Raw genomic sequence first — 15,896 nt, forward strand, 5'->3', positions numbered from 1 at the left:
CTTCAAGAACATTTCATGAAGCAAGATGAAGAGCCACCCACAGGGTTTTTGTCTTTCCCAGTGACTCTTGTTTTCTCCTTAGGTGATCACAGTAAGATATTATTATTATTATTATCATCACCACCACCATCATCATCATCTTCTGTTTGTTTGTTTGTTTGTTTATTTATTAGGTTTCTATACTACCCTCCCAAATTTGGCACAGGACAGTGTGCATAAAATATAAAAACACAAAATACATAGTCATTCCAGTTAAAAGTTGGTCACTAGGTGTTAAAATTTAGTAAGAACGTTTAATACGATGTCTAACAGCAGCTGTCCAATCGTAAGTCGGCCACATCTCTCCAGAAATGTTCCTTTGGGCATTTCTGATAGGGGCCTTTCCAATAAGGTGGGCCCAGTAGATGTTCTCAGTTCATTGGCCCCAACCAAAAGTTTGGCAGAAGAGCTCCATTTTACCGCGAAACTGTGACAGCTCTGACAGGGCCCGGATCTCCTCTGGAACTTTTCCCACCAAGTAGTGGCAAGGACAGAAGAGGTTCTGGCCCTCGTTGAGGTCAGACACATTTCCTTGGGATCAGAGATCACCAGCCAGTTGGTCCTGGCAGAGCACAATGCTCTTCAGGGAATAGAGACGTTCAGCCTTGATTTAATCGAGAACCCTTTGATTTGTCTTGTTAGTGGTCCTCAGGAACTAGAAAACCCTCCCCCAACACTACATTTCAAGTGAATCAGCTTTCTTTCTGTCGACATTCATCACTGTCCAACCTCCATGCTTGTACATAGTGACGGGGAATACTATAATGAGAATTAGCTTGACTTGCTACCTGGTCCTTTTAACATGGAGTGAACATTGCTTTAGGATGCTTTGGGCTGATCCTGCGTTGAGCAGGGGGTTGGACTAGATGGCCTGTATGGCCCCTTCCAACTCTATGATTCTATGATTCTATGGGGGCTTCTGCATGCCAAGCAGATGCTCTACCATTGAGCTACAGTGGGCTGTAAGGAACGCTGCCAGCATCCATGTAGAAGTGGCTAAGCAAGGGGGGGATTTTGGAGAGAGGGGGGAAGCCGGAGATGCTCACTGGGGGACCACATGCTCTGCACATCGAAAGCACCACAGTCTGTCTCTAGTCAAAATATCTCAGACAGCAGGTGTTGGGAAATGGTTGCTCTGCCTAGCTGCCACTGTCAGTTATAATTGGCAGGCCTATGCTAGATCAGAAGCCCTTTAAAGGAAATTTGACTGGGGGACAGCATGATAGGAAGGCGCTCATTACAGACTTTACGGGCCAGCCATAAACAGATAATTAGCTTCCACTTGCTCTGTAGGCCAATACACCACCTCTGATGGGAGCAGGAAGTGTGAACAGTGCAGGAAGCCAATAGTCATCAAGACTAACAATCGAAAACGGATCGAATTGCATGTACTTGTTTTACTTCCGTCAGTTGAGTAAAGTGATTCATATGATAAATAAATATTGCTTTAGGGGGTTGCAAAAACTTTCCCCGAGGGATGAAATGGATTGCTGGGAGAAGGTTGCAAGACTCTGGAACAGAGATTCCCAGCCAGGGTTCTGTGGACCCCTATGGGTCCGCAGGAGAGCTGTAGGGGGTCCACAGCCGTCCCTCTCCTGCCTTAATGGACTTGGCCACAAGCTAGGGAACTGGTCATTTCCATTGCTTCCCTCCCTCCCCCCCAGCATGAGTGAGTTCTCTCGTGGTTTTGGCACCTGGGAGGGGGGCAGAGCCTGCCAGCCTACACCTGCCTTCAATGGCCTCCTGTCTCTCCCCCTTCCTCAGTCCTCCTAGGCAGGGGTAGTCAACCTGTGGTCCTCCAGAAGCAAATGCTGGCAGGGGCTCATGGGAATTGTAATCCATGGACATCTGGAGGACCACAGGTTGACTACCCCTGCTCTAGGTGACAGAGAGCAGTTCGTCTAGAGGAAGGAGCTACTTTGGCAGGTGGACTTTAGGACACTGTGGCCCATGGAAGTCCCTTCCCCACGTTCCTTAGGCTCCACCGCTGAAATCCCCATGTATTTCTCCACCTGGAGCTGGCAACCATACCTGGAGGTTTTACACCCTATTTAAAATGTTAAAGAGCCACAGTGATACACGGGACATGTATTTAATCAAAGGTTGCTAGCTCTAAGTTGGGAAATACCTGGAGTAGAGGTTGGGGAAGGCAGGGCTAGGGTAGGAGGGACCTCAGCAGGGCAATATTTTACCAGTTTTAATGTTTTAAATTAACCTGTTCAATTAAGTCTCTATATTGATTTTCTCCTATTTATTATCATCCTCATTAATATTAATAATTTGCTTATTATGGTGCCCTCCCAGAAAACCGGCGCAGGGCAGTATAAATCCTATAAAATACAGGAATTTAAGGCATTCAATTTAAAAATTAGTTAAATGAAAATTAACATACAAATTAAAAACAGTAAAAAAAAAAAATCAGTGTCAACCATTGAAGAACATGAGCATGTCTTCCTGTAGACCTCCCAGAACTGAACTCCATTCTGGGGTAGTTTTGTTGGCGGGGAAGGGCAGCGAAGGAGATGTGATGGCAATTCAATTGTCGTAATCCGCCCTGAGTCATCAGAGAAATAAATAAATAAAATAAAATATTACAAACATCAAAGCTAACTTTGCTCAGTCATAGATGGGTTTAACTCATGCTAATTAAAGATTCAACATGCCTTGCTTTTTCGTTAATCTGTTCCTATCGGCCTCTTAGAAGCTTCTGCTGATTATTATTATTATTTTATTATTATTTAATTTTTAGACCGCCCTTCTCCCAATAGGTCTCAGGGCGGTTTACAACATAAATAGTTAAAACACAATAAAATCCCCATAAAAACCCCAATTAAAAGTTACATATAACATATAACATATAGCGGCGGTGGTCACAATTCTGATCTTAGTTCAGCCTGGTGGAGAGAATAATGTTCAGAAGAGGGTGGCACCAATACAATACATCTAACCATGATCTCAGTGTTAGAGATCTCAATATTGGAGGGGATCCTCTGATGGATTAGTGGGAGAGCTGCCCTGGCCTCAACCATATGCCTGGCGGAAGAGCTCCGTCTTACAGGCCCTGCGGAAAGCTGGTAGATCCTGCAGGGCCCTTAGCTCTTCTGGGAGCTCGTTCCACCAGGTTGGGGCCAGGACTGAAAAGGCCCTGGTCCGGGTCAAGGCCAGGTGAACATCCCGTGGGCCCGGGACAACCAGTAAATTCATACCCGCAGAGCAGAGTGCCCTGCGGGGGGGCATAAGCAACCAAGCGGTCCCGCAGGTAGACGGGACCCAGGCCGCGTATAGCCTTAAAGGTAAATACCAATACCTTGAATCTGATTCGGAAACAGACTGGTAACCAGTGCAGATGACGAAGCACCGGCTGAATGTGGGCCCTCAAAGGTGTCCTAGTGAGGACCCTGGCAGCTACATTTTGGACCAGCTGTAACTTCTGAGTCAAATACAAGGGAAGGCCCGCGCAGAGCGATAATTTCCAACTTGGGTGTTCACAATCTGATGCCCTGATAGACAGATCCTTCATCTTGCAATCAGGGCCTTCTCCTTGCTTCAAATTTTGAGCACCCTACTAAGTCAATCACAAACTTACAGTGGCCTTTACTATGTTGTTAGCATCTTAGCTGGTTGTTATCAGCAAAACCCAAAGTAACTATATCACTGCAGTTGTGAAATTCCAGTTCTTGAAGACTTACACCGCTATATCCTGGATTGCTCACTTTATGAAGAACCCAGGGCCAAATTTCTTGTTCTGCTGGTCTCTGTTTCCTACTGTCACTCAGCTGAAGAGAAATTACTATTTCTGCTATCAGATTCTGATGCTTATCTGTTCCAATATATATTTCTGGTAGGCGGAGTAGCATGTCTCATGGCCTAAGTGCCACTCAGCACTGCACCCACTCGGGGCAGCTGTCCTGCTCCTGAGTGCCTCCTCCTCCAACCGGCTTGCCTGTCTGTCCAGCAGCCAGCCAGTTGCCTTCCATCCCTCACCCCTGACCACCCCCTCTTCCTTCCACTTCCCGCCGAGGCTCGGAGGCTGCAGATCCCTGCTGTGTGAGAGCTGCCCCTGCTGGTGAGTTCCCTGCAGCCTGTAGCCTTTCTGAGTCCTGGGGGGAGGGGGAGGCCTTCTGCAGAGTTCTTCCACTCCACCTCCCAAATCTAACGCCCACTGTATTCCTGAATGCAACAGGCTTGGCCCCTAGTATTTCCCATAAAATGATTTTGCTTGCTCCTTGTATTGTCTTGCAGACTATGTAGTGTTTTATATTTTCTGTTACTTTTGTAGAATTTAATATTGTCTTGCAATGGCCTATAGCATTATGCAAATAAAATTGATTCATTCAAAAAATAAAATATCATGATAGAGTCCACCCTCCAAAACAAATATTTAATCCAGTGGAACTGTCATCTGCAGACCAATTGTAATTCTGGTTCTCCAGGTCCTACCTGGAGGCTGGCAACCATAGCAGGTAATGTTTAAGCATGTGATTACCTCTTCCATGGAACTCGGTGAGATTTAGGGGCACTGCTGACTGGACCAGGCTCTGTATATACATATTTCACAAGCTGTATCAGTCATTAAATGAATCCAGCTCGTTTTAAGATAGCTAAACTATTGTAAGAAGGAAAACTCAACAATCCAGGTGCAGTCAGACAGTGCAAATATTCATTTCTAGATGTAGGCCTGTGTCTCTTGACAATGCAGTGTGATGCTTTGTACGTTATAAACCTTTCTTCTGCTACACTCTGGTGAAATCGGCCGCAACCGGGAATCGAGTCAAAGGAATCCACTTTATCCAGGCAGCTGAAAAGCTCCCGGTACGATGGAAAGTTCTAAAATGAACATTATGAATACACCTCCTTTTCCGAATAAATTAGCTTCTCCTGGTTGAGAACTTCCAGGAGATTTGGGTGCGGGCCTGAGGAGGGTAGTGTTGAGAAAGGAGGTAGACCTCAGGAGGGTCAAAGACCATATGGTCCATCCTTCCAAGAGCTGTTTCCTCCATAGCAATGGATTTCATTAGTGTCAAGATCAGGGATATTCCCAAGAAGTCTGCAAGCCCTGCCAGGAAGTTGGCAACTCCATCATTCAGTAAGCAGGCGGTTCCTTCTCCTTTGGCCAAATTGCTGAACCACGATTCAGGGGTGATTCGGGCATACAGAGATCGAGCTGTTTAATGGGACCAATATTTTCTTTTTTAACTATTCCATGGTTGGGGGGGGGGGGTTGAGGTAGAGACACCAAATTTTCAGAGTAGCTGCAAGAGCCCCTCCTCAAACGAACACCCAGGTTTCATGTAGGTTACAGAAATACTTTTCGTGTGTTCAGGCTAGTAAATCCTTCCAAAACAAGCTTTGAATATCTACCCATTAAAATTATATTCAGGAAATATTCCTTTCTTCAGAAAACATTTCATTGTGCCTAGAGGGAAGAGAAGCATTGTCTCTAGTTCAACTCTTCTGGCACGATGAAATGTTTTCTGAAGAAAGGAACATTTCTTGAAATTGGCTTTAATTGGCAGCTATTCAAAGCTTATTTTGGAAGGATTTGCCAGACTGAAGTTAGCCTCCAGGCGATAGCTGAAGATCTTCTGGGTTTACAATAGATTTCCAGGCAACAGTGACCAGTTCGCCTGGAGAAAAAGGGTGTTTTGAAAGGTCAACTCTGTGGCATCATATCCTGTTTAAGTTCTCCTCTCACCCCATTCCCTAAATCTCCAGGTATTTCTGAACCTAGAGCTGGCTACCCTAGTTGCTTGTAATTAATGGGTTCTCTTTAATCTTCTATAGCAATTAGAACCATAGAGTAGAAAGGTGCATAAAGGCCATCCCCTTGCTCAATAGAGGATCAGCTGAAAACATCCATTAATGAAATTGATTGAGGATATGCCAGTCCTGAATATGATTTTTCTGAATCGTCTTTAATATCTATCTATCTATCTATCTATCTATCTATCTATCTATCTATCTATCTATCTATCTATCTATCTATCTATCTATCTATCTATCTATCTATCTATCTATCTATCTATCTATCTATCTATCTATCTATCTATCTATCTATCTATCTATCTATCTATCTATCTATCTATCTATCTATCATTTTTGGACTTTTATCCCACCATTCCCCTAAAGGGCTTAGGGCGAGATCCAAATGGTGGCTGTAGCTCACCTGGGTTTACAACTCTGCACGTGTGCAGAGGACTGTTGCCAAAATCTTCTTCAAAACCTTAACTCCAACGGTGTCATGTTTGCTTTCTCTACAGAACCGAGTTCCCACTATGTCATATCTTTGAAAGCTTTTAACAATGCCGGGGAGGGAGTCCCTCTCTATGAGAGTGCCACCACCAGATCCCTGACAGGTGAGTTGAACGGGCTGACCTGATCGAATGACCCATTGTTCTGCCGTACTGTTGAATACGTTTGGAAACCGATAACGGTGGAAAGTCACCCAGCTGAATCTACCTTTGTGGAAAGTAAGTAGAACCATTTTAAACTTTAACCCGCCCAATCTTCACATTGGCTGAACCATGCCTGCATGGTAGTTGGGTGACGTGGCCAAGGCTGACGTCATTGTTGTGCACCACATCAAGTAATTAAAATGAGCAGATGCTACAAGAGCTTGTAGTGATGGCCACAAGCCTAGGCTGTAATGAGATGGGATTAGACAGATTCATGGGGGAGAGATCTATCAATGGCTATTTGCCATGATTTATCGGTGGCTATTTGCCATGATGATTTAAAGTAACTTCCATATTTAGAGTCCAGTAGCACGGTGAAGAAAACGAAGAAAACTAAGATCATGGCATCCGTCCCTCTCAATTCCTGGCAAATAGATGGGGAAGAAATGGAGATATTGGCAGATTTCATTTTCCTGGGCTCCAAGATCACTGCAGATGGGTACTGCAGCAAAGGAATTAAAAGACGCTTGCTCCTGGGGAGGAAAGCTATGGCAAATCTCGACAGCATCCTAAAAAGCAGAGACATCGCCCTGTCCACAAAAGTGCGTTTAGTCAAGGCTATGGTCTTCCCAGTTGCCATGTATGGCTGTGAAAGTTGGACCATAAGGAAGGCCAAGCGTCAAAGAATTGAGGCTTTTGAACTCTGGTGCTGGAGAAGACTCTTGCGAGTCCCTTGGACTGCAAGGCGAACAAACCGGTCAGTCCTAGAGGAGATCAGCCCTGACTGCTCTTTAGAAGGCCAGATCCTGAAGGTGAAACTCAAATACTTTGGCCACCCCATGAGAAGGAAGGACTCTCTGGAGAAGAGCCTAATGCTGGGAGCGACTGAGGGCAAAAGAAGAAAGGGACGACAGAGAATGAGGTGGCTGGATGGAGTCACTGAGCAGTCGGTGCAAACTTAAATGGACTCCAGGGAATGGTAGAGGACAGGAAGGCCTGGAGGGTCATTGTCCATGGGGTCGCGATGGGTCGGACACGACTTCACACCTAACAACAACAACAAGCACCTTTAAGACCTTTTGAGTGCAACAGTTCTTGCACTCGAAAGCTCACGCCCTGAATAAATCTTTGTTGGTCTTAAAGCTGCTACTGGACTCTGATTTTATTGTGCTACTTCAGACCAACACAGCTACCCATTTGAATCTTTCCATATTTAGAGACAACCTGCCTCTGAATCCCAGTGCCAGAAGGAAATATTAGGGGAGGGCCTAGGCCTTTATGCCCTTTTGGTAGACCTACAAAGGAACTGGTTAGCTACTGGGTGAGAGAGGATGCTGGAATAGATGGACCACAGGTCTGATCCAGTAGGACTCTTTTTATATTCACATTTGCTTGGGGTCTAAAGAGGGACTATGAGGGACTGACTCTGATATCAACCATTCAATTACCCACCTCTTGATTTTCAAGTTCATTGAAAAATGCTGCATCTCAGGGGCTATAAAACAGTTCGAAAGTATCTGTGATTTTACGTCTATAATGGCTGGTCTACATAATCAAATCATGTAGCTCTGCAGTTATCAAGGGGTTAAAGTTACAAGTTGGTGAGCACCTTCTGTGAAAAAGGACCATGAAGGGTCAAACCACATAAGCAGCTGTGGTCAGTGGTCAAACCACATAAGCAGCTGCTTCGGGTTAGGGATGGGCACAAACTTCATTTTTTCCACTTTGTTTTGGTTCACTGTTCATGACCGAACCGCAAACTCCTATGAACCAAGAGGATGGTTCACAAAATGCAGTGGAAAGCAGAAAGCGGGGGTTTAAATGGCTCAGAGCCATTTAAACTCATACTTTCTGCTTCCCTCAGCTTGGCTGTTTTTGTGAAGAGCGGGAACGCACGCTTTCTGCTCTTCACAAACTGGCACAAACTGCCTTAAAATTTATTGAAGTTCATGGGTGCTTTTCAGTTTATGAACTTCGGTTTACAAACCACAGGCCTGCCAAAATTCGTCACGGATTCATGTTCGTGAGCTGGTTCGTGTCCATCACTACTTAGGGTAGTATAATGAGATGAGTGTTGCTGTACAGCTCAGTCCCCCAAATCAAACCCCTGTTTTCTGCTTCTCGTGCTGCCACCAGTTTGGTCCAAGCTATACTCCTGGGGCAATGGGTTCAGCTTGGACCCAGTTAGCCATGAGGTAAGCTAACTGCCCCAAAACCAAGCTTTGCATCCACCCAATATGATCCCACCTTACGGAAGTTTGTATGGTTGTCTAGTAATATATAAATCAACCCTCTGATGCACATTGCTGACCAATGCCACAGGGGTGCTTAACTTCAGCCATGATAACCAACTCCATGCTAAAAATAAGTCAACTGTGTTTTCCTCGAGATTTAAATGGGAAGGCCAGCGAGAGAGCAAAACGAAACCATTATACCTCTCAGAAATGTATTACATTTTCCCTAGTGACAGTAAACTATATATGGACTTATGACAATGCTCTCCAGCAGGTATTACTTTTCAAAATGCCAGATCTGAGCATAATTTGAATGTATGAAAGCCACATTGCAGCAATTCTAATACCGTCAACATCCTAGCGGGGGTGGGATTTACCCTGGTTTTATTATTTCTCTTTTCATTTAAAACTTTTGCTACATTGAATTTTGAAGCCAGCATAAGTCAGAGACAAAGTTAAAGGTTGAGCTTTAGAGGTCTCAATCCCCAGCAGGGCCAGTTTCAAATTTCAGGGGGCAGAAAGTTCCTCCTCTGCTCTCCATTGTAACCTGCCTCTTAACATCCCTCTACCCTTACATACATTCTCCTCCCTCCTTCCCTGACCGTCTATCCTTCTCCCCCTCATTTCCACGTTGGGCCATTGCGTGCATCTAGGATTGTGGTTGGTGGGAGGGCTCACAACAAGCCGAAGGCAGGAGAAGGGTTGAGTGGATGGAAAGGACAGGCAGTAAGCCCCACCAGAAAACTTGGCCTTAGCAGCTTCCCCATCTCCAGATATGTCAATGTCGGCCCTGCAATCCACCATTAACTTATGACTTTGCCACTGAGAATGGCCATAACCACCCATACCTTTTCCCATGCGTTGTTTCATGTGCACTCTGCACAAGGTTCTTAATGGTAAAGGTAAAGGTATCCCCTGTGCAAGCACCGAGTCATGTCTGACCCTTGGGGTGACGCCCTCTAGCGTTTTCATGGCAGACTCAATACGGGGTGGTTTGCCAGTGCCTTCCCCAGTCATTACCGTTTACCCCCCAGCAAGCTGGGTACTTATTTTACCAACCTCGGAAGGATGGAAGGCTGAGTCAACCTTGAGCCGGCTGCTGGGATTGAACTCCCAGCCTCATGGGCAGAGCTTCAGACAGCATGTCAGCTGCCTTACCACCACAAGAGGCTCTTAATGGTACTAGAATTGAAATGCTACTCTTCCTAATCATTTCAATACAATTGTAATTACAGTAATTATAATTTGGGGGCCTGACTTGGAAAGCCCAAGCATGCCCGATCTTGTCCGATCTCAGAAGATACAAGAAGAGTTGGTTTTCAACCTCCACTTTTCACTACCTGGAGAAGTCTCAAAGGTGCTCACATTCACCTTCCTTTCCTCTCCCAGCTATAAACACCCTGTGAGGTGGTTGAGGAAGAGAGAGCTCTGACAAGACTGCTTTGGGAGAACAGCACTATCAGGGCTGCGATGAGCCCAAGGTCACCCAGCCGGCTGCATGTGGAAGAGCGGGGAATCAAATCCAGATCAACATACTCAAAGCCACCGCTCTTAACCACTGCACCAAGCTAGGTGTCAGCCTTGGTTCGCATTTGGACGGGAGACCTCCAAGGAAAACTAGGGTCCTGATGCATAGGCAGACAAAGACATACCACCTCCAAATCCCTCTTATCAGGCTGCCAGACAATTCTAGGCTCTCCTGGCTATACTACACACATGCCATACAATCAATAAATAATATGTAATTGGGGGGGGGCATGTTCACTCAATAGGGGAACTCATTCCTTACTGGTAAAGAGGTCCCAGGTCCACCTCCCATTATCTCTGGGTTAAAATATCTTGGGGAGCCGGACTAAGCTAAAAAAAAGACCTCTCAGAGAATACTTGGAAAGCTGCAGCTTCTGCCAACTGGAATAGGTAGCAGCCACTTAGGCGAACCAGTGGGTCATTCTCAGAAAAGTCCACCCCTCACAGAGTGCGAGAAGCAATTTTAATTGACGTCCTTGAGCAACATCCCTTTTACAGGCGATGAGAGTTTTGCGCTGCCTGCCAAAGAGCCACGCAGTGTCATCTATCCACTTGTATATGCATAACGTTGGGCGATTACGCCCTAGAACATCATGTCCTTATTATTAGAACATGAAACAGGTCCCGGGAAGGAGAGTGTTGCTTAGTTGCACTGCAAGTCCTGATACTGACAATGCCCAGACAAGGCAGAAAAGCAAAGATGAGGACATAAAGGGAAAGAGAAAGGGATTCACAGGGCAGTTAACTCTTCTAACCCCATTGAAGTCAGTGGGCTTAGGCCAGGGGTAGTCAACCTGTGGTCCTCCAGATGTTCATGGACTTCAATTCCCATGATCCCCTGCCAGCAAACACTGGCCGGGGCTCATGGGAATTATTATTATTATTATTATTATTATTATTATTATTATTATTATTATTATTATTATTAGATTTATTTCTCGCCTCTCCCGATAGGCTCGAGGCGGGTCACAACAACTAATCCCATTAAAATTCCCATTAAAATATCAATCTACTAACTAACATGGCGGCTAAAAATCCCATCCCTCCCCCAATTATTAAGAGGTGAAGAGGAAAGGATAGGGGAGTAGCGTACACTCCAACTCCTAGGGGGGGGGGGGAGCGAATTGTAGTCCATGAACATCTGGAGGACCACAGGTTGACTACCCCTGGCTTAGACAACTGAAGCTTTGCTTAGAAATGCAACATCGGACGGCTAGTGTCATGTAAAGGGGAGAAGTGTGAGAAGGGTCTTATAAACTTGACTTTGCTGATTGCTCATTACTCTCTTCTCCACCCCCCCCCCACACACACACACACAATATGTGAGTAATACTCGCTTTCCAAATTTAGGCTCCAATCTGGGTAACCCAGGCTAGCCTGATCTTGCTAGATCTTAGAAGCTAAGCAGGGCTTATTCTGCACTTACTTTGTTCTTTTCCATTGTGTATCCTGCTGAATTCTAATCAATTTGAACTCGGGTCTTCCTTTATAACCCCCCCCCCCCCATTGAAACAGAATGTGTTCTGGACTTGATTGGGGAAGCTCAGTGTGGGGAGGGTAGCCAAGAGCAGCAGGACTCTCTTTCTTTTCTTGAATGAGGGGAGGGAAAGGAGAAGAGAGGGAAATAATAACAAGAATCAAATCTCTGCTGAAAGACGTTAGGGCTTCTGAAGCACAGTCACTTTAAGAGAAGTCTTACAACCTTACAACTTACAACAGGAACTCTTTGAACTGATGCCCTGCCAATCAGGAAGACTGCTTTGCTAGAAGTCACAGAGAAGAAAGTTAATTCACAAAAAGCAGAAATCTGCACACTTACTGATGGCAAATTTTTCAAATATTGAGGCTTATATCCACTTCTGGATATCACATGGGAAAGATAGGGTCACTCTGGATCAATCATGCATGTCGCAGAGGGAAAATTTAAAGTGCCCAAAATCAAAATTGAAATCGAATTCAGTGTAGACTGCAGGGATCTAGTCAATCTGGGAGTGGATAAAAAGCCCCGTGCAGACTACACCCTGACGTCTGTCACAAGGAGATCAATTATAATAGCAGAACATCTCCAGCCGCCAGCTGGATATTGAAAATCCTTCCTTGATATCCCCAGTCACCCATTTTTTTACAATCATTGGGGAGGAGCTTTTCACTGTCTGGGAGCCAAGAAAGCAGCTTGCTGATAACACCAAGCTAGGTAGCCCGGCAGTCTGATGTAGCCGAAGGCAGTTTCAAATGTTAAACAACACGCTGGGCTTCTTCAGGCAAAAACAAACATTAAAGAAAAGCAGGTGCTATTTCTTCCATCGTAATAATGCAATTACTTAATAGCAGATATCTGTAGTACCATCAGCATTAGGAAAATGGCAAAATTCTGGGGTAGAAAATTGGCCAGTTATTTAGGGGTTCTCATTCCCTGGCCCCAGCAGCTAACATTATCGAAACACCTCTGTTTTTCTGGTCGTCAATGCAATTTTTCCCAAACCGAATTATCTCAATTGGATCCAAGTGTTAATATTGCTAGGATGCTTCTCTTTTGCGATACCCCACATCTAGCAGGCATTCACATTTCTAGATGTCACCAGGGGGGGAAAAGGATGAAACAGAAAGATGTGAGGTGTTTTATGTCTTTAATGTGTAACACATGTTACTTTTCAGCCAAAACTATGTAAACCATTAATACTGCAACTGTTTCCCCCCCTGTTTCATCCCTTCTTGGGCAAAACTCTTTTGGGATTCTTTTTTTCCCACTGTCACAGTGGAAATTGAAACCTCTAAGCACAAATAAGTGATATTCTCCATTATTAGGCGATGCCGCTGTAGAACATCTCCTAGAATGCCAAGCACAAAGGAAAACTGATCGTGTTTCTGTTTCATGATTTTGCATCCAAGGATCTCAAAGAAAAGTTGGATGTTGAAAAGGAGAGCAATCGACGTCTCCCTCCCCAAGAATTTATGCTGATATGCAGCTTGACATATTTTTTATAAGATAAAGGAAAAATATGGTTGAATTTAACCCCAAAATAAGTTAAAATGCGGAATGTAATTTTTTTTCTTTCTTTCCCTTCCTTTCAAAATTATTGGGGGGGGGGCAGAATGCTAGCCTCAAGGTGGGACTTGGGAATTGCCCTGGAATTATAGCTCATCTTCAGGCTACCGAAAATGGCTGCTTTGGAGTGTGGACTCTATGTCAGGGGTAGTCAACCTGTGGTCCTCCAGATGTTCATGGACTACAATTCCCATGAGCCCCTGCCATCATCCTACACACTCACACCACTTGTGTCTTGACAATTTCTTCTCCTCATAAAACGCCGGTTCTTTCACTGCTACTCTGTCTTTGAGAGTAGTAACTATAACCCTCCCAGAAATTGCTATCTCCATCCCCCCCCCCGCTCTCTCTTAGCTAGCCCTGTTGTGTTTACAGTGTGTCTGAATGTGCATTTTGCCATTTTATTTCCATTAAAAAAAAACTTTCCAGTGAACCTTGTTGTTGTTAGGTGCGAAGTCGTGTCCAACCCATCGCAACCCCATGGACGATGATCCTCCAGGACTTCCTGTCCTCTACCATTCCCCGGAGTCCAGTGAACCTTACCTGGTTTATTTCAAAAGTTTTCTTGATATTTTCTGCAACAATTGGTGGAGAATCTCACACCATCTCTCTTTGTCTTCTATAATGCTAATTTTCCCCAACTAATTAGGAGACTGCCTCTGGGTAACCAAATGTCAATGAGAGCAAAAGAAACTGAGGACAGAGACAAGGGAACGTGATAGGGTGAAGTCAGTAGCAGATGCATTCAGCAGATGATGAATTTAGTCATTGTGATTCTTTTCAACGTATATACAAGTGAGAACGAAACCAGGCAAATAGTTTTTGCTCATCCTTCATTCCAGTTGAATAGGTCCATTCTATTTTTTTTTCCTTTCAAGAACATTTAAACAGGTGTTGCTCTTTCAAGCACTGTTGAGAGGTTTCAGGAAAGAGAGAGAGGGGGAAATGCAGGTAACTCCTACACGTACCAGAGTGTTCCTTGCTTGCAAAACACAGCATTCAAAATAACTTGCTTCTTTGTACATTGCTTGGGTTTCTTTGTAAATCTACCATTCATTTTATTTGAGTGTAAAGGCACGGGAGTCATTTAGATGACAAACTAGGCCTTGAATCTTCACTGGGAGAAAAGAAAGCAGAGCCACATATTTGTAACGCGTTTGAGCATTTTTAACATATATTTGTATGTTGTTATGTTTGAAGACAGTAGTGTGACTGAACTGTTTTGATTTTCTTTTGTTTCCGATTAACGGCTCTTTCTTTTTGCTCTTCCCATATTCTCCCCCCCGTCATCACTGTTTCGCCATACATTTAACCCATTGTGATGTGTATCTCCCCGGCGGCTGCTACAATTTCCCCCCCCCCCTCCCCTCAAAATATTTTATTTTCATTTGTGGAATGCTCGTTTTCGGTGGCTTTTTTGTGACCCAGACCCCATTGACCCATTAGAAGTTGATTTTTATCCTTTGCTTGATGATTTCCCTACCTCAGTCCCAGATATCTCCACCCCCATGCTCCCACCAGTAGGTGTCCAGGCTGTTGCACTTACCCACGATGCCGTGAGGGTCAGCTGGGCAGACAACTCTGTCCCAAAGAATCAGAAGATGACTGAAGTTCGCTTCTACACAGTCCGATGGAGAACCAGCTATTCCACGAGTGCTAAATACAAGGTGGGTTGGTCAGCGTTTGATAACAAGCTTCTCTTTTTTGTGTGTCCATGTTATGGGGGATATCTCTGCTTACCCTGATCAGAGAGGGATATCTCTGCTTACCCTGATCAGGGCTACCTGGAAACTGTGGAAGGTCATTCTGTTGTCCAGCAGATAGTCTAGGACATGGGTAGTCAACCTGTGGTCCTCCATATGTTCATGGACTACATTTCCCATGAGTCCATTGACATCTGGAAGACCACAGGTTGACTACCCCTGGTCTAGGAGCACATGCTATTGCATCACTGTTTAATCAGAGAGCTAGAAGGTATTTGGACTTGGTCAGTAATTTGGATAGGGTGACCCAGGCAGGGCCTGGAGTTTTCCTATAATTACAATTATATCACCAGAATTCACCAGAATTCAAAGACCAGTTGCCCTAGAAGATGTGGCAGCATCAGAGGGCAGACTCTATGGTATATCACCATAGAGGGAGTCTGGGAGGAGCTGCAATCCATTCCCAGGCACTGCTCTCAAATATCCAGGAATCAGAATCACGCAGAGCTGGAAGAAACCACAAAGGGCCATCCAGTCCAGCCCCCCGCCCTGCCCACACCTTAAAAATCGCACACTCCTGAAAGGTGCTCATTCAATCTCCTCCTAAAAACTTCCAACGAAGGAGACTCCGCCACCCTCTGAGGCAGCCTATTCCATCTAGAAACAGCCCTCACCATTAGAAAATGCTTTCTAATATTTAAGTGGAATCTCCTTTCCTGGAATTTGAACACATTCGTCCTTTTCTTTAAAGCTCCAGTAGACAAGTTCTTCAACATGTCTATCTTTTATGTAGCTAAACACAGCTGTCCTGTCACCCCTTGCCTTTCCCTTCTCCAAGCTACACAGACCCAACTCTCTCAGCCTCTCCTTGTAAGGCATGGATTCCAAACCCTCAGCCTTCCTAGTCATCTTTCTCCGAACATGTTCCAGCTGTTCCAGATCCTTCTTGAAC

The 15,896-nt window shown here is 44.8% G+C and overlaps 1 protein-coding gene across 4 annotated transcripts in view; it reads left to right on the forward strand.

Moving 5' to 3' along the window:
* DCC (DCC netrin 1 receptor) overlaps positions 1-15,896 on the forward strand; it is a 939,742-nt gene that overhangs the window by 797,921 nt on the left and 125,925 nt on the right. For 2 of the 4 annotated variants that reach the window (XM_077346794.1, XM_077346796.1), the window contains exons 16-17: positions 6,300-6,395; positions 14,670-14,908. In XM_077346794.1, the coding sequence (XP_077202909.1) occupies positions 6,300-6,395; positions 14,670-14,908 (335 nt within the window). The remainder of the gene's footprint in view (positions 1-6,299; positions 6,396-14,669; positions 14,909-15,896) is intronic. The other 2 variants (XM_077346795.1, XM_077346797.1) reach the window with 1 other exon arrangement.

Source organism: Paroedura picta, chromosome 7 (assembly GCF_049243985.1).
Source record: "Paroedura picta isolate Pp20150507F chromosome 7, Ppicta_v3.0, whole genome shotgun sequence".
NCBI classification, from domain to species: Eukaryota; Metazoa; Chordata; class Lepidosauria; order Squamata; family Gekkonidae; genus Paroedura; species Paroedura picta.